The 17,331-nt window shown below is 36.6% G+C and overlaps 1 protein-coding gene across 5 annotated transcripts in view; it reads right to left on the minus strand.

The window, feature by feature from the left end:
• The window catches only part of MAP3K19 (mitogen-activated protein kinase kinase kinase 19), a 38,441-nt gene that overhangs the window by 20,020 nt on the left and 1,090 nt on the right, over positions 1-17,331 (minus strand). Inside the window, exons 1-10 of one of the 5 annotated variants that reach the window (XM_015868855.2) lie at positions 16,990-17,100; positions 15,514-15,584; positions 14,866-14,950; positions 13,829-14,070; positions 13,145-13,188; positions 9,253-11,709; positions 8,012-8,164; positions 7,107-7,804; positions 5,937-6,024; positions 583-3,493 (exon numbers count right to left, since the gene is read on the minus strand). In XM_015868855.2, the coding sequence (XP_015724341.1) occupies positions 5,958-6,024; positions 7,107-7,804; positions 8,012-8,164; positions 9,253-11,709; positions 13,145-13,188; positions 13,829-14,070; positions 14,866-14,950; positions 15,514-15,553 (3,786 nt within the window). In that variant the 5' untranslated portion in view covers positions 15,554-15,584; positions 16,990-17,100 and the 3' untranslated portion in view covers positions 583-3,493; positions 5,937-5,957. Of the gene's footprint in view, positions 1-582; positions 3,494-5,936; positions 6,025-7,106; positions 7,805-8,011; positions 8,165-9,252; positions 11,710-13,144; positions 13,189-13,828; positions 14,071-14,865; positions 14,951-15,513; positions 15,585-16,989; positions 17,101-17,331 lie in introns of those variants that run through there. The other 4 variants (XM_032445916.1, XM_015868853.2, XM_015868854.2 and 1 more) reach the window with 4 other exon arrangements.

The raw sequence follows: 17,331 nt of genomic DNA on the forward strand, positions 1-17,331 counted from the left end.
ATATACTTTTGCTAAGCCACCTCATTCACCTAGTGCTTGTGTAATAATGCACATCTCAGATGCTACATCCGAAGCATTGCCCTTTCAGTTGTGTTACTACGGTGTGCTTTAAATGGTCAGACTGTTCAGTATCTACCCATTTGGTAGTTGCTGTATTAGGTAACTACAGGCATATCAATTACTATGTAATACTCCATTTCCAGTAATGCAAACACTTGTAATTACTTGAATAAGTTTTATTTGAACTATGGATGCTGTTTTTATGCTTAAGGGATATTTAAATGGAATCCCAATAGTATCTTCTCTGCTAAATCTAAGCTTAAATCTTGGCCCATGTAGGAAATGCAAAGCTATATTATCTGTACCAACTTGGTTATTTTTCTACATTCAGAATGTATTTAAACTCTTTGTTACATTTCTGCATTGCTGAATACTTTCTATCCTTTTATAGTCTGTTTCCTTTCCATCTCAGCTCTACTATTAGGTCTGATTTATAACAAATGTAATCTCCGTTATATGCTGCCCTAGACAACAGTTTGGGCAGATGGATGGAAGAGCAGGAAATTGTCTTAATTAGTCTTCAGATCACTACATTAATTTTTTTTCAAGTCTGTTTCAATAGTTGTGCCAAGAAATGCATCTTATACAGCCACTTTGGATAAGCAATACATAGTACTGTATATATAGCAATTGCTGTCGTTAGTTTGAGTTAAATGTCTGGATGATAACTAGTGCCTGTCTAATACAAATTGGAAAAGAGCATAGGCCTTCATCTTAAGGTGCTGACTCAAAAGAAGTTTCCTATTTTGATTCTAGGAAATAGTGAATTCTTGTGGACAAAATGTTGCTGTGCTACATTGAGATCCAAACTGATTTTTGGTTTCTCTTTAAAAAAAAAAAAGTCCATAAAATTCATTGGTTTTGGTTTTCATTGTAACTGTAAATATGTGAAACTGTATTTGTCTTTGTGTTTGAAACTAAATTTGGTGTGGTGGTAGTGAAGGATGAGAGGGATGGGGAGGGAGTGGATACGCAACAAGATGCCACTAATGTTGCCCACTGCACATCAGTGAGTGGTGTGAATTTCAGCCTGGATAAGGTGTTTGAAATAAGTGAAAATTAATGGGATCAGCATCGGCCTCACAAGTGAATGACTGAATAAATGCAATAAAAGGCTAATTGACAACACTATTATTCTATTCCTCACTGATTACAGGGTTTTTTTGTTGTTGTAAATTTGAGTACATGCGTTATGTAATTTGTAAAATGAAGTATTAGTGGAGACCTTGCTACAACACTATTGAGAATCTTCCCTTTTTGTGAGATAGGAGGTTTAGAGAATAGTGATTTTTGTGTGTGTTGAATCTTAGTTCTGTTCCTAATGGTGGAAGTGCGGAAATTATGTATCTCACTGTGATCTGGTACTTCGGTATTCGCATAAACCGGCAGTCCTGTATATTCTTTTGGCAAACTGTAAATATAAATGTTTCATATTAGCATAGCTGATTTTTTGAGGTACAGACATTTGTGTGAGATTAGAGAACTTTATTTCTAAGAACTTGTAAAAAAAAAAAAAAATATTTTCAATAAAATTCCCTACCTCACCTCTATTGTGCAGAAATTATCCCATTTCCTATGTTCAATTTTCCAACTTCATTTCTAAATGCAAATATCCCTTTTTTGTTATTAGCAAAAATAGTTCTTTCCATTAAATCAATCAAATAGCAACTGACTTGAAATTTCAAGTATAATTTATTTCTTTTGTTTCCTTCACTGTATGGTGCTCAGGTTTAGGAACACATGGTAAATGGTATTTGCACATAACAAAGGCAAATTCTAGATGTTTTATGGCATCTGGAGAGATGCATATATTTGTTCCCTTGCATATATCTGTTCCCCCACTCTGCCTGTGTGTAATTTAATTGTAAAGGGACTGGCCATGATTGATACTGCTTTGGGTTTTGTTACTTTCATGGCTGGGGGGGAGGAAAGTGGGAGGAGAAGAGGGGAGCAACAGGAACTTTCTCTTTGTAAGCCTATGGGTGGAAAGCTTCCTTACCCTTATTATGTATGGGGGATTGAGGAAACAATGTGTTTGCTTTCTGTAACTGCAGTTGTAAGTACACATTCTGATAATGAGATCTAGACATAGATGTCACAAATTACTATAAAATGAGCTAGCTAATTAATGCATCCATTCTCTGAAATATTTTACTCTTTACACTTTGGGGGATGGGAGGGGAGAGCCATAAGTTCTCTTTCATGTTGCTGAGGGAAGTGACATTCCAGGAGAAGGAATATCCTGCAGAGCTGGATAGAGTGAACTTAATAATTTTTACTCTTAAAAGTTGGAAGTACTTAGTTTTGATTCCTTCATGTTTCCCCACTCAAACGGAATCAATCTTCACACTGTAGTTGAGAGGTTGTTTTGGCAATACCTGTCAACCTCACTTTCTGAAGCTGCCTCATGGCATGGGACCCTTTGGGAAATAGTGGAGAAAATATTAGTCTGCTCTGGGGGTTGGAATCATTTCCTCAGGAGAGATTTTGATCTTTATAGCTTGTATGCAAGAACTGGACTTGAGATAGGGTTGTAGCAAATAGCACCAGTTCCTGTTGAACTTTGTGAGAAAGGCGTGCAAGGTGATTATAGTTTTGAGCCTGAATTGTGGGTTTCCTGGGCTTGATGTCTGTGTCCTTGAGAAAAAGATCAGTGCATGTATCTTGAGAGGAATATTTTGATGTCATTGGTGTCTGTAGTTTTGAGACCAGTGCAGAATAGCTGGGTTTGGCAAGTCTTAAGAAAGTCTGAAACTTTTTCCTGAGTGACAGCTCAGAGCTTTAAATGTTATCACATAGAATAAGTATTAGGTATCTTCTAATGGTAAAGGGATGTGTTTTCACATGCTTGAATTTTAACTCCAAATGTTGAGGAATCTTAGTGTTACAGTGTAGCTGTACATGCTCCCTGGTAGCCTGCATGCTTTTATTATGCTTTCTTCACCGCTCTCTTGCTTTTGGCCCACAGTTTTAGGAATAAATATTGTGCTATATATATATATTATATATATATATATATATATATATAATATATATATATATATATATTATAGGCTTGCCCTCCTTAAATACAATGAATCATAAGGCAAGTGTGTCCCTTTTCAAAGTCATTTATCATTTAAAAGAAAAAAGAAAAAAAGAAAGATTTAAGGTTTCCCAACTTTTCTCCTTATTAAGAGGTTATCCGGATTCTGATGTGAAAAATCTGTGATCTCCTTAAGTAAGCAATATGCAGTTGTCAGACTTGCCTGTAGAATGTTCTACGATGCCAGGCCCAGCTGAGTTATCTGAGATGCCCAAAATCAACATGACTGTCTGTTTAGCTGTGCTGAGCATAGGGCTGGTATGCAATCACATATCTCTGGTTCTCTAACACACTTAAGCTTAAAAAATCTTTGTTGCAAGCATTAGACAACAGTCGCCTTCTCTAAATCTGGTTAAACAAAAGCAAAAATTCACTATCATATTTTGGTATCATTTTCTGGTTCAGGTTTTACGAACTTTAACACTTATTTAAAAAAAATAATAAAAAATAAAAAATGGAAATTAACTATAGTTTAATTAGCTGAACTGAAAATTACATTCAAACTCTAAATAACTATTACTAACATGAATAGCAGGGAACTCAGACTTTAACAGAGGATGTTACTTTTGCATATAAGATACGCATAAGGAGGAAGGTTCATAGCTCTGAACTTTTTTAATTAACTGCATGTCTTAAAGCATTCCTGCTCTTTCCCTGTTCATTTCAATATCACTTCATGCTAAGTAAAAACTCATGTTTACTTTGCAGCTTTTTTGGAGATAATTCCATAATGTATATTATTAAGATTAAGGTAATATGTACATCCTACCTGAGTTCGTGTGTCAGGGCTTTTACCTTATTCAGCAAGGTACTTTAATGTAAAGATGCTCGAGTTACCATGGATTTTGACATGAGGACCAGCTGGTGTTCCTCAAAGTGGGACTGATAACTGTTTAAACTTTGAAGATTTCTGTAATGCTAAGATTTCTCTTTATACTGGCATGATGTTCTGTTATTGTTATGTGACATCATACCTACAGAAACTATTAATAAAGAATTTTGCTAGAAGTACTGATTTCTCTTCATTTTTGTGTAGTTTAGACCAAATAGCTGTCTGAAGTCAGGCTACTGGAATAATATAAGATTTATAAGCTATTTTAAGTAACTGAAGAGTTTAATGCTCTGCAGAAAGTTGATCTACAAACCAACTTTTTGTTCTTCTTTCCATTTTGTGAAAAACCCATTTTTGGGCCTTTAACTTCTGAGGGCTCAGCCCCTTAAAGTTCCAGGGCTGAATTTTACTGCATTTCTTCCTAGAACCTTGTTGCCACTCACAGCATCATAAGGTTCACCACATTTTGCTTCTTATTCCCACAAAATCTTAACTGTACTGAGAAAGAAGCCCCATCAGAAAGAGGATAGTCTAAATGATAATACCTGTATCATCTCCTATTGATGTATCAAAATATTTTTCAGATTTATTCTTGTTGCATTGGGTCAGCAGTAGGTAGTAGCCAGCATAACTACCCGTAACATGGTGCAGACTAAGACTATTCTCTGTCATCAACGCGATGCTCACTCAAGTGTTTCTCAAAACAGTTCAAGTCTCAGAATAAAATTTACTCTCCTGTTTCAGGTAAAGGATGCTGGAAATTAGTAGTAGTTTCTCTAGTGATTCAAATGGCACCTTACAGCCTCTGCAAACAAGAGAAAGGTAATGCTCCATTGCTTCTTCTGCTCTGTATCAGCAAATGGAAGTTTGAGAATTACAGCATGTCACTTGGATTGAAGAAGGCAGCTGAGATAATCCTATCAATGTGTATCAGTTCCTGGTGAGGGGCAGTCAAGAAGATAGAGCCAGACTTCCCTGTGTTATCCAGCGGTGGAAAGTGGGCACAACTTGAAACACAAGACAGTCTGCTCAAATGTTTTATTTTCAGTATAAGGATTTGAACACAGGAACATGTTGACTAGAGGAGCTGTAGAGTCTCTATCTTTGGTTATACTCAAAAGATAAAGGACAAGTAACTGAGCAACCTGCATCTGCCAGCCCTGCCCTAAGCAGTGCAGTTGGAATACACCATCTCCAGCTTTTCCTTCCAATCTCAACCCAAAACTGTCCATAAAATGGCCATGCATTTAAAAAAATAAAAATAAAGATGGTCTCAAATCTCAGATGCATAAATCTAGAGAGTCTAGGAAACTACCTCAATGTCAGCTTAATAATGGTACATCTGTGTGCAGCTGGATATCTCTTGTCATTATCACCACAGTATCTTGTGGTTGATAAACCCCCACAGAAAAAGAAAAGAAGGACTGCTATGTGTCTACAGCTTACTTTTTTTTTCTGTTCGCCACCTACACTTAAAAGGCCCATCTATCTGAACAACAACTTCAGTATGTTTTATTACAACGTAATTGCGTGGTTTGGAGTTTCAACAGGATCTTCACAGAGACATTTAAAGACTGAGATCTATGAGTTTGAGAAGAGCTTTCATGATACTTTTTGCATCCGTACAGCTTTCTGCTGGTACCATTCACATTCCATAGGTTTTTACAGAAAATTGACACTCCCAACTTACCTTGCTTGCCATGTGCTGCTGATAGTAGGCTTTTTTCCCCTCTAGATTTCCTCAGAAACAACAAAATATGTGGCCTTGTGTTAATAAAGAACGAATGCCCATTCCAATGAACACAGATGTGACCAAAAAAAATGTTAAGCACTGTCTAAAAATAGACCTATTGTCTACACAACCAATCTGTAGTATGTTCTGCTGTTACTCCTAACCCAGTTTGTTCTGATCTCTTTCACGAGAGGAAATATTTTTCATAATACAAAACATTTACTCACTTGACAGGAGTTCTGAACAATTCACCGTCTTCCTTTCACAAAGGGATGGTCCAACAGCTGCAGAGCAGAAGGGCGCTCACGTTGATCTCTGCATTTGAGGATTTGAAAAATCAGTACGAAAATTGGGTGTGCATCTATGGTATGTAATTATTTGTAAGAGCTAAGTACACACTAAGTCATTTATTTTTCTCTTATTTCTCAAGTGATTAGTCCTTTTCAGGTTGCTTTTTTAATTTATTTTTTTTTAATAAGGCTGACAGGATAGCAGGATTTATGGGAAGATACAGTTGGTATTTATGACTTATAAAAGTGGAATAATTTATTACGAAAATCATTCTTCCACAAAAATCTTTCAATATCATAGAATAATTCTGTGAATTTGGCTGTTTCAGGTGCACAAAAAATGTATTTAAGGAATGTGACAATTATTTGTTTGAGCTTGAATCTGTCAGTCTATTCTGTCATCTCCAATCAACATAATTAATGTTAATGAGGCCATTTGAAATTACAGTCTTTCTAGAACTAAGGAGTTTGCACCTTTTTAACCCTCAGTTTGGACTTATTTCAAAAGCAAAACAGGAAAAAGGATAAAGGACACTGATTTCCTAAATAATAAATTTATGGGAAAGGAAGCATGAAGGAGTCACATTTGCAGCACGATAAGATGATACAGGAAACTTTTGCCACTATAGACACATGTGAGGTTTTGTTTGTTATTGCTGGTGGTAGTTGCTGACTTGTAGTTTTGATTTCGTGTGTTTGTTTTATACAGTCAATACTGTATTAGAAACTCCACCTGTGTATTTCCTTCTACCTTAACAATTCCTACTATCTTCAAAGTATATATAAACAAACAAACAAATAAATAAAAGGAATATATAAATACTTATACTATATGCCTTCTAAATACTATTCTCTCTGAGACAAAGTATACATGATGTTGCTATTTACTGACAGTAGTTTTTCTGGTAACTGTTATATGGTTCACACAGAACAATGCCACAACAATCCTAATCTGAAGATTAGAATTCAAGCTTCCTGCCTCTGAGTCCACTGCCACGCTCACTAAATAACATGCTAGTGACAAAATCTAATCTTCAGATATATGTAAAAGGCTGCTATTAATCTGCTATTCATTTCATGAAGATTTTCAGTTAAAAAGCTACATACCTGGTTAAGCATGCACGCACAAAGTCCACTGCAGTTCCAGAGAATTGATCAGGTAGGGAAGGCATCAGTCCTCTGTGAGCCCCAATATAGAACATGGCTGCTATCCTGTCCATGGAAGCCAGTGGTGGTTTTCCTGTTGCCATCTCAAATACTGTGCAGCCAACGCTCCAGATGTCTGATTTCCTCCCGTATCCAGATTCATTGATAACTTCTGGTGCCATCCAATATGGAGTCCCATGCACAGACTTGAGCATCTCGCTGTGTGTTCCGCTGAGGCTGACCCAAGCCAGACGCCGGGCACAGCCAAAGTCAATTAGCTTTACTATTCCATTTGGCATGAGCATAACATTATTGCCCTTGATATCTCGATGTACTACACAATTGGCATGTAAATATGCAACGCCTTCTAGAATTTGTTTTGTGTATTTACAAAGGACAGTTTCTGGCAACGGACCAAAACGATTAAGAATACTGGAAATGGAGCCACCAGGAACAAACTCCATGAAAATACTTAAAATGTTGTCTTCCAGACAAGTTCCTAAATAAGTTACAATATTGACATGCTTCAATGTCTTCAGAAGATCAACCTCCTCATGCAGCTTCTGGTACTCCTTTTCTGTAGTCAGTTGATCTGACGTATCCAAAACAACCTGCTTTACAGCTATTAATTGTCCCTGGTTTGTCAGACCGCAGTATACCTACAATGAAACTAGCATTTATTAAAATGGAACGTGACATTAAAGCATATGATCACTCATTTTAAATACTTCTTTTGTTTTTGTCATGTGCCATGTCCCACTGAAATATTAAAGTTATTTATTGGATAAGACAGTAGTCATGCATAAGGCAAGATATAGCTCAGAGATGACCAGCACACCCCTTATCACACTGAGACTTCAACTTACTGTGCCATAGGCTCCCTTTCCAAGGACTTCACCTCTTGTCCACATGATAGTATCCTTGTTATTTAAATTGCTTCCTGGTACTCGAGTAGATTCCTCACAGTTCAGCAGTCCACTTTCTTCACTTGATGCCAGAAAGGCTTTTCTGTAACTCTGCTTGGAGCATGATGGTTCGTGTGGGGAGAAAGAAAGGAGGAAAAAGAAGGTCTCATATTATCATCACCTTTTTACAGACAGTAACTTTCACCTGGCATGAATCTTTTCTACAAAAATATATATATAGTCCTTGCCAATGGCTTGCTACCTAAGACTACACAAATATTTTCAAGTGTAAACAATCTGAAGATTACAGCACGCCATCTTTTTGTGCCATTGAAAGCAAGCCAGGCAGAAGGAACACTTAAAAGAACAGGATATATATTGACTTACCATTTTAATTTATTTTATTGTCATATAGCTGAAGTTTGCTAAACTTATGGGGTAATATGACAATGAATTTGCCCTAGGTAACATATATAATCCAAGCCTCGTGAAAACAACTTGGAGGGGAATTCACAAGAAAAGACTACTTAAAAAAACAAACAAAAACAAAACACCACCACCAACAACAAAAACCTAATAGTTACTGCACCCAGCCACAGATCCCCAGAAGTATTAGTGGAGGTATAATAGGCATTTGTGTTTGCAGAAGGATAAGGAAGAGAACCAAACATAGTGAATTAATTTTCCTTGTAAATTTTTAATTTAAACAGAGGAAATACTAAGAGGGTAAAGAAGCAGCAGTACAGGCAGATAAGGTCATTAGTAGGTATGGTTTTTTCAATGAGTAAGGGCCAGAATCCATCTAAGCCTTCTGAGCTTGAAGTTTACTTAAACATTACTTAAACAGATGTGATAAGCCAGTACTTGTGCCAAACCAATTAAAGCAGCCTCTCCCTTTTTATCACTATAATTTCTCAGTTTAACTTGACCCAGTATCTAAGTCTTCCTGGCTACATCAGTCATGCCTAAGTACCATCTGGCCCATGTCAGACAGCATCTAATATCAGTATCCTCAGCTGAACACTGGAAGACCCAGTGAGCAGCTGGCTTCAGGAAAAGACACTTGATCATTAATGAGCACATATTAACAGTACTTCAGTTAAGCGCTGAATACTGAGTTAACAGAAAAAGACTCATCTTTCATCTAACACTGTTAAAGCATCACTTAAAGGAGTAAGCAAGTTACAAAAATTTAATTTTACCTTCTCTAGATCATTATGTACTATTTCTCCATCTCTGTTCATTATGTTTCCTTCTTTAGTACAGGTATTCTGCATTTTAGAACCTGCATACTTTGTTCTTGAAGAGTTCATGTCTTTATCTTCAAGCATTAGCAGTTCTGCAGCCAGACAACAAAGCAACTCATCAGTTACATCTTTATTACCTGCCCATGAGAAAATGTTTTGACTTGTCTGGAAACTCGGGCTTGTAACATTTGTTGTCTGAATCACTGAAGGCTGAGTGAGTTCACTTGCCAAAATACTGTTCTGAGGCGTGTATGACCAACTGCGTCTTAATTTGTGTGTAAGGAATTGACACTCCTGTCTATCTGAAAAGGGCAATGCTTCTCCTTGATTTGTAGTCTTGAAGGAGGCCTGGTCTGATTCCAGGCTTTTGCAGCCATTCGTATCCACTCTGTACTGGGGTACACAAATGTTCTGGTCTGCTGTTATTAAATTGTTACTTATAGCAGCACATTCTGTGTAGTCTTTATCGCTGAGCTGAAGAAGATCCAGGTTAGAGGAAGCAACTATCTGATGGCTGGATAGATCCTGACTGTCTAGAGACTGCTCCAAAGAGGCTTCTTTAATAGTTGATAACATTGAATTTGAAAGAATTTTGTTTGGCTTCGTTGATTGTGAAAGCTCTTCTAAAAATATAAGCTGACAATCTGCGTCTCCATGAAACAATGTCATGCTACTTGAAGTTTGTATTTGACAGTCTGGACCAGAAGATATTACATTATCTTGCTCTGTGTTGCTACCACTCAATTTAGTACTTTTGTTGTTTGCACATAAGCCTTTCTGCTTTTGTTTAGTGACAGATATGGTCTTCTTTGGCTTACAGCGTGTCCTCTTCTGAGCATTTCTTATTTGGCTGCTGTCTCTTCTTTTACTGCAGGTAGAACTGCAGGTGCTTGCAGTGCAACGCCCAGGAGGAGCAGAACAAGCATCTCTGTAAAAACTGTTCTTAAGTTGATCAAGCTCACGCACGTGAGAATAGACAGGAGTTCCAAACATCTCGTAAACATCTGGGCCTTTGTCATTTGAATTTATTTTCTTGAACATATCACTGTATTTCAGTTGTACAAAATCTGAAGCAGATGGTGCACGTTGTAGAGGAAGTGGAGTAACAGGTTTCTTCGGGATAACTAGATTTTTGCAACCGCAAGGAGAACTTGGCTTTTTAAGTTTCTGAGAACTCTGAAGAAAACAACATTTATTGGCTTGAGGTGGTTTTTTTTGACACGTCAGGACAGTCTCAGATTCCACACATGGCAGTTGCAAAGATGGAAAATTCTTCCTCTTTGCATTCATCTTTTGTGTATTGTGTTTTATAGAAGTCTCATCAGAAACAACAAAGCCTTCAGGTGTCCTTGTTTTGCTACTCTTTTTAGATTTTGATGAACATTTGTTTCTATTCATCTTTATCTCACTTTTGTCATTGTCTTTGCGAGAAAGAACGTTGAAGCTCTGACTGATATGAGGAGGCAGGCTACGAACAACGCTCCTTTTTCTGGCAGGACGTTTAGCAATGTGTGGTTTCCTACGTAGTTCTTGTTCAGAGAAAGCAACATGGACTATAGGAACAAGCTCACTTTGACCTTTCACAGTCACTTCTGACATTGCTTTATTTTCCACTTCTAATTTGAGAAGACAAACATTATTTTCTGTTTGTATTCCAGAACTATCCTGCACTTCTCCAGGAATTACTGCAGCTACAGAATTAGCTTCTAAGACATGGCAGGACTCAATCACTTCATTTTTACATGAAGAATCTAAATTACAATCACCAAGCATGAAGAGTACACTCTCTGTATCTTCACATGGCCTACAGTAAAGTATCATGTCTGTAGAGTTCTCTTCTATACCACCCCTATAGGAATTCTCTCTTTCTTCCTTCTTGCTAGCTCTTAAAATATCTGTATTTTTTGACACAGGACACAGAGCTGTAAATATCCCACAGCTTTTCACAGCATTACTTGAGCTCAGGTAAAAATGACTAGCATCACAAAAACCATCTTGGGTCATAATATCTACATTCTCACAAGCCACTGAAAACTGAGACTTCTGGACATTCTTTTCAGTATTGGCAGCTATCTCAGCTTTTGTCCATTCCAAATCGTTTTCAGTTTCTTCTTTCTGATTGTTAGGGTACTTGTGATATTTATTCTTGCTGAAGCAGTGCAAGTCTTCTGTTGGAGTGAACTTCTCAGAAACAGTAGCCACAATCACACCTGAAGACTTCTCAGCTTGTCTTTTTACTATACTGCCTAACTGATACTGATAAAATTTAGTAGTTGATTTTATAGGCTGAGAAACAGACTTCATAATATTCAAAATATTTCTGATCTTGACGTGCTTATTGACAAAAATATCATCTAGAGGAGCAAGATGAATTGTTCTTATGGGCTGAAACGTCACTGGTGGCAAATGGAACTGTAATTTCCATTAAAAAAAGAAATTAATAATGTACTACACAGCAGACAAATGTAAAATCTAATCACTAAATTCACTAAACAGGTGAAGGAAAAAACATCAGAACAGGATATATTGATGTGTTTGACATATTCCTACATTTAACCTAACATAAAGTGTAATATCAAAACACTGTGAAAATACATTATTTTTCTCAGATTCACAATTATTCCTCATTTTGTTGTGGTAGAGAAAGTGGGATTCTTTGCTATAAGGCACAAGCCAGTATCCATAATTTAAAAATAATAACCCCTGGCCACACATACAAATAAATAATATCATCAGTTCTTATCTGTGTATTATGCTATATAGCGTGCTTGATACATGAATTCAAAGGCTGGTCAGTAGTTTATCGTGCCAAAATTTCCTTCTTGCTGTGCACTCTCAGTGAATGCAACCATTCTGCATTCCAAGGATAAGCAGAGGTTCGAATGTGCTGGGGAAAGCAATGAGCACTGTTTTGAAATTTATAGTTCAGAAGGCTTTGTCTAGTCTGTATGGTTTTAGTTTGAATGCTCAGTAAATCCTAAATGATAAGAAATCATCAGAGCCTACGATGTGAAATAAAGCATTATTAAATTACATTGACATCAACTAATTTATTTTTCTTAAGCTTAAATTTATTTTAAATTTATTATTTAAATTTATTTTTCTAAGTTGGTAATGTGTTTTGTTTTTTTTTTCCATAGCTCTTTTTATGAACTTCTGTGCATGCTTTTGTATTCTGCAATAGGCACGCTAAAGTACACAACAGATTTATTGTCTCTAGTAGAAAGGACAACTAATTAATGTCTATAAAAACCAAATACTCTTTTTTCTATATACAATGAATTTGATCTTCTGCAGCTTTTAAAGCTCACCTGGTGTGGTGCTCTGACTAATGTTAAATGACAAGGTTCAGTGCAAGTACAGGACTAGCCATAATTTTTTTTTTTTTGGTCAAGCATCCTGTTTACACTTCTCACAAAATTTCATGTTAAATATGTTTTTAATCAACTATAAAATGTAATATAATATTCTTCAGTTTGGCTTCAATTTTATATTACCCATCAATGCAACAAAATTGCTTTGCTTTGTTTTTAAATTCATCAAAACTAAGCATTTAAGATGTCTAACGTACAGAATATGCAAACCTAAACTTAACTTATGTATTTCCATTTTAAAGGGCTCTATATCTTTTTAAACTTCCATCACCTTACCTGATGTAACACTAATATAATCTCAAACATTTGCTGATATATATCATAACATTTATAAAAATACTTGGTGTTCATCTGAAAAGCTGAAGAACAAGCAGAGAAAACTACTCAGACTTCTTTTGTATCATTACTTCTAAAGTTTTCAAAGTACATAAAACTTTTAATTGTGTTTAGTTTAATACATAATACTACCTTACCTCAGACCTCTTCTTCCTGTTTTCTAGTATTGTCATATTAAACCCTTAAAAATCAAAACACATTGATGTGAACGAGCAGTTAAACAAACTACAATTTTCATTACAAAATATATCAAACTGCAGGGTTCTGAGGACCAGACATTTGTCTAACATGTGGTTGCAGGACTTCACTATACATCTGCTATAACCAAAAGAGTGGGAAGTTACAATTGCACTTTCTATAAAACACAGTGAAATTTGGTAATATAAAAATATTTTATTCTAATAATTCAAACAAATATTTCTTCTAAACTTCAGATGTTTGCTGAGTTCAACAAGTAGCTAATTAATTCAATTATGAATTGATTAATTTCCAGTCATAGGAAAAAAAGCAAAAGAGATGGCATCCTGTCCTTGCCTAGAATTCCACTGTACATTATGTGGGGTCAGTTTTATTATACAGTGAAGTGGGAATTGGAACATCTTTTTTTATGATGCTTTTCTTTATCTCCTTCATTCCCTAAATACACACACATAATTACAGAAGGCAGGCAACATGGCTGAAGCCCACTTCATATGAAGAATTTAAACAAACTAAAAGACAGTTTGAAGTTTGAAGAAAAAGGACTTCTGAGGCTTTAGCATCTAACTTGATAGTGATGTTTCACTTTATTGAACAGTTCTGACTTTTAAATTCGAACTTACCTTGTTGCATATGTGCTCTTATTATCTGGAAAGCACCTAAATCCTTAAAAGATTTTGGAATGTTAGATTCTGGGCATGAAGCCTGTAGCAGAAAGCTGAAGTCAAAGCCATGTCTTATGATTGCTTTCTTCTGCAAGAAAGGTGGAGAGGTGTGCTGTCCCATCCATAACGTTAACTGCTTTTTACTTTGACAACATGCCACTTGTTTATCTTGCCACAGTCTGACTGTCGGTGTTTTTTGGCTAAAAGGCAAAACCAAAAACCAAAATAGAAAATGAAAATAACTGGAAGGTATCTACACAGTTCAAATAATCATTCAGCTTCAGAATAATAGGAACAATAAGCTTGTAAGATGCCAGTGTTTTCTCATTCTTGATCCATCTAGGAAGCCATGGCTCTCCCCAGCAGCATCTAACCGCTATGACAGTGACTGATCACAAATAACAGTGAGTAACAAACAACAGAGACACAGTATGAATAGGAAAACACATTGCTCCATCTTTCCCTTATTGACAAAAACTTATTGCTTCCAGCATGTATTTTTTATGAATCATCAGGAAAATATGTCAAAGAATTCTTTGTCATTTATGAGCTATGCTATGGCCCGCCTGCAAGAACAGAGGCTGTATGGACAAGACTCAGATTTCTGCCATCTGGTTTCTGAAGAATGGAAAATCCAAACATGGGGAGAAAAAAAAATACAAACAAAAAACCTTTGATTGAAAAGAGATCGAAAATACAGTCTATCTTAAAGCTGCATGTGAGACAGTTGTCTGTTTTTAATTAGGTCAAACACTGATGTAAAACTATTCACCACAAGTTATTTCTTACATTGCACCAAACCAACAGTTCATGTAGTGCAATATCCTGATCCTGCAAGGACCAGTGATTGACACTGGGAAGAAAGAAACATTTTACAACTCATATAGCTGCATCTAACATCTGGCACAAAGTAAATCCTTCCACATTCAGACTACTTCTTGCTTTGTCTTCACTTTTGGATACACAGCCACAAATTAAATATTAATTCTACTTACCTGTTTTTTCTTAGAGCTCTGCATGAATCACAGATTTCTTTCACTATCCTATCTGCATTTGGAAGAGCAACAACTGCTCCACAACCTGCATCAGTACATCAGTATATTAGTACTGCATTACATAAAACACCAGTATATTGCATATCATTCACTCACCAGTCATGCAAAGCAAATATACTTAATTTTGGACATTAAAATATTATTGAAACGTATCAGGTGAAAAAAAAAGAGCACATTCGATTTGAGTAAAATCATATACATTTTGTTGTAAATTTTAGACATCTGAATGCTTAAACCTAAAATAACTTCAGTTCTTTTGGTAAATATAATAATTCAATCCACTTTTAAAAGCAAAGAACATCTTAAAAAAAAAAAAAAAAACAAAACCAGTAACATCTCCTATTTCAGTGGAACAGAAATAGAAGAAAAAAATGTGGATAAACTCATTTAGAAAAAGTATTAAAACCAAAACAAATCTCAGGGCTTTTCAAAGGCAGAAATAATTTTAAGTTTGATTACAATTTTTTTTTTTTTTTTTTTGTGGATGTTTGATATTAACCAATGACAAGTTCTCAAATTAATGTTGTCCTTTTTCTTCTCCAGATACATATATTCCATTTCACAGATTTCATTTAATTGGTTGGGTACCTTCTATGCTTCTCCTCTTAATTTTCCGCTTTCCAGACATACTGTCCTTAGATGTTTTAAGGTCCTGAAACCTGAGAACACATTTCATTAACTGATATCCAATCCATGCTCACAAACTAGTAGTTATATTTCATTAATTTAGGATACTATACAAGACAACAGCAGTATTTTTAAAGTACTAAAGCTATGAACAAATTGTAATTTAACTCAACATCCAACGTCCCATCCTGCAAATATACAACATGAGCAATCTCCAAGAGATGCTGCCTTAGTGGTGGTCAGCCCTTAAATGAGGTCTAGAGGAGGTGGATTCAAGCTTCCCCCCTTCTGGGAGCACAGCTAAACTACTCTCACCTGTGCTCCCACAGCTGACCCAACACTTGGCTCAGCTGATTAATCAGTGGTTCAGGCTGTGATTACCAATTTTGCAAACAACTCAGTTTAAAAAAATACAGACAAAACTGTCAGATATGTGTACAAATACACTGAAATGAATATGCATTTAAAGATACATGAATGATAGCCTAGAAGTCATTAGAGTTACATGGGGTTACTGAATGCTAGAGAGAAAGATCATGAAGTCCTTAATGGAAAACTCCTTAATAATGTGCCTAATATGAATTATGTGTGTGGACTTTTTCCATCTAGAGGTAAAAAACACTTTCAGCATTCATTATACATTTTATTACAAGTTATTCCTAACAGGTACTATCGCTGGCAATGGTTTGGGTTTGTTTGCTTATTTGTTTAGCTCATAAATACCCATTTTTAGTCATAAATGCCTTTTTTCCCTTGCACTTCAGCTCAGGGCTCTCAGTGGAGCTACTAATGGGAAAGCAGCCCAGTGTTACAGTGCAGCCAGTGGTAAGATGTAAGCAACAGATGGCAGGTACCAACTCTGTCCTTCAGAGTCCTTCAGGATTGGATTTGTATTTCCAAGTCGTGACAGAGCTCAGTGGAAACAAATGGCCCATGTAGCTCCTGCTGGATTTAGTATTTCGCCACTTACTGCTGGTCAGCAAAAGAACGTGGCCTTTGTTTCTCATTCCATCAGCAATAAGTACACAACAAGCCGTCAGCATACGGCAGCCTTCCCAAGAGACTCATCCGTTTACCCCAGATTAAATTAATCATAACAATTCTACATGTCACCACCCTACATGAGAGAGAAATATTGCTAACACCAAACAGTGCTGCACCCTGACATCGGGCAGTGCTGCCATTGGAGGTTTATAACAGAGGAAGCAGAAGAGAACCAAGATCAGGGACAACCGATATTGTGTGGAACTGCAGTGGAAAGCAGCACTTTTGATTTCTCCTTATGCTAAACAGCAGATAGCCCATCAGAAGGGCGATTATATGAGCCTGTTAAGGGTTATACGCTGAACTTTGCCAGACTTTCCCATTTTTTTGTATATATAGATATATATATTTAATTCAAAATAACAGCTGAACAAGTTCTCAGCTAGCCCTTACCGTGTGTTTCAGCAGCGAAGTGTGGCAGAGGCACAGATTCCACACACACCAACGTGCCGGTGGCGGCGGGGCAGCGGGCTCGGACCTCGTCTCTGTCCCTATCTCTGTTCCTTATCTCTGTTCCTATCTCTATCCCTGTCCCTATCCCTCTCTGTCCCTGTAGCTGTCCCAGCGGCTCGGCCGTTCCGCCGCGCTTCGTTTACACCGCGTTGCCAAGGCACCACAGCCCTCTCCCTTCTCTTTCAATGCTTCCTTTACCTCTACGTCATTTTCCCTTTACAGCCAACACCTCAGCGCTCACTATGGCCGGTACATTCTCATTAATTACTCTCCGTCCCTTTG

Source organism: Coturnix japonica, chromosome 7, assembly GCF_001577835.2.
Source record: "Coturnix japonica isolate 7356 chromosome 7, Coturnix japonica 2.1, whole genome shotgun sequence".
In the NCBI taxonomy this organism is placed as follows: Eukaryota; Metazoa; Chordata; class Aves; order Galliformes; family Phasianidae; genus Coturnix; species Coturnix japonica.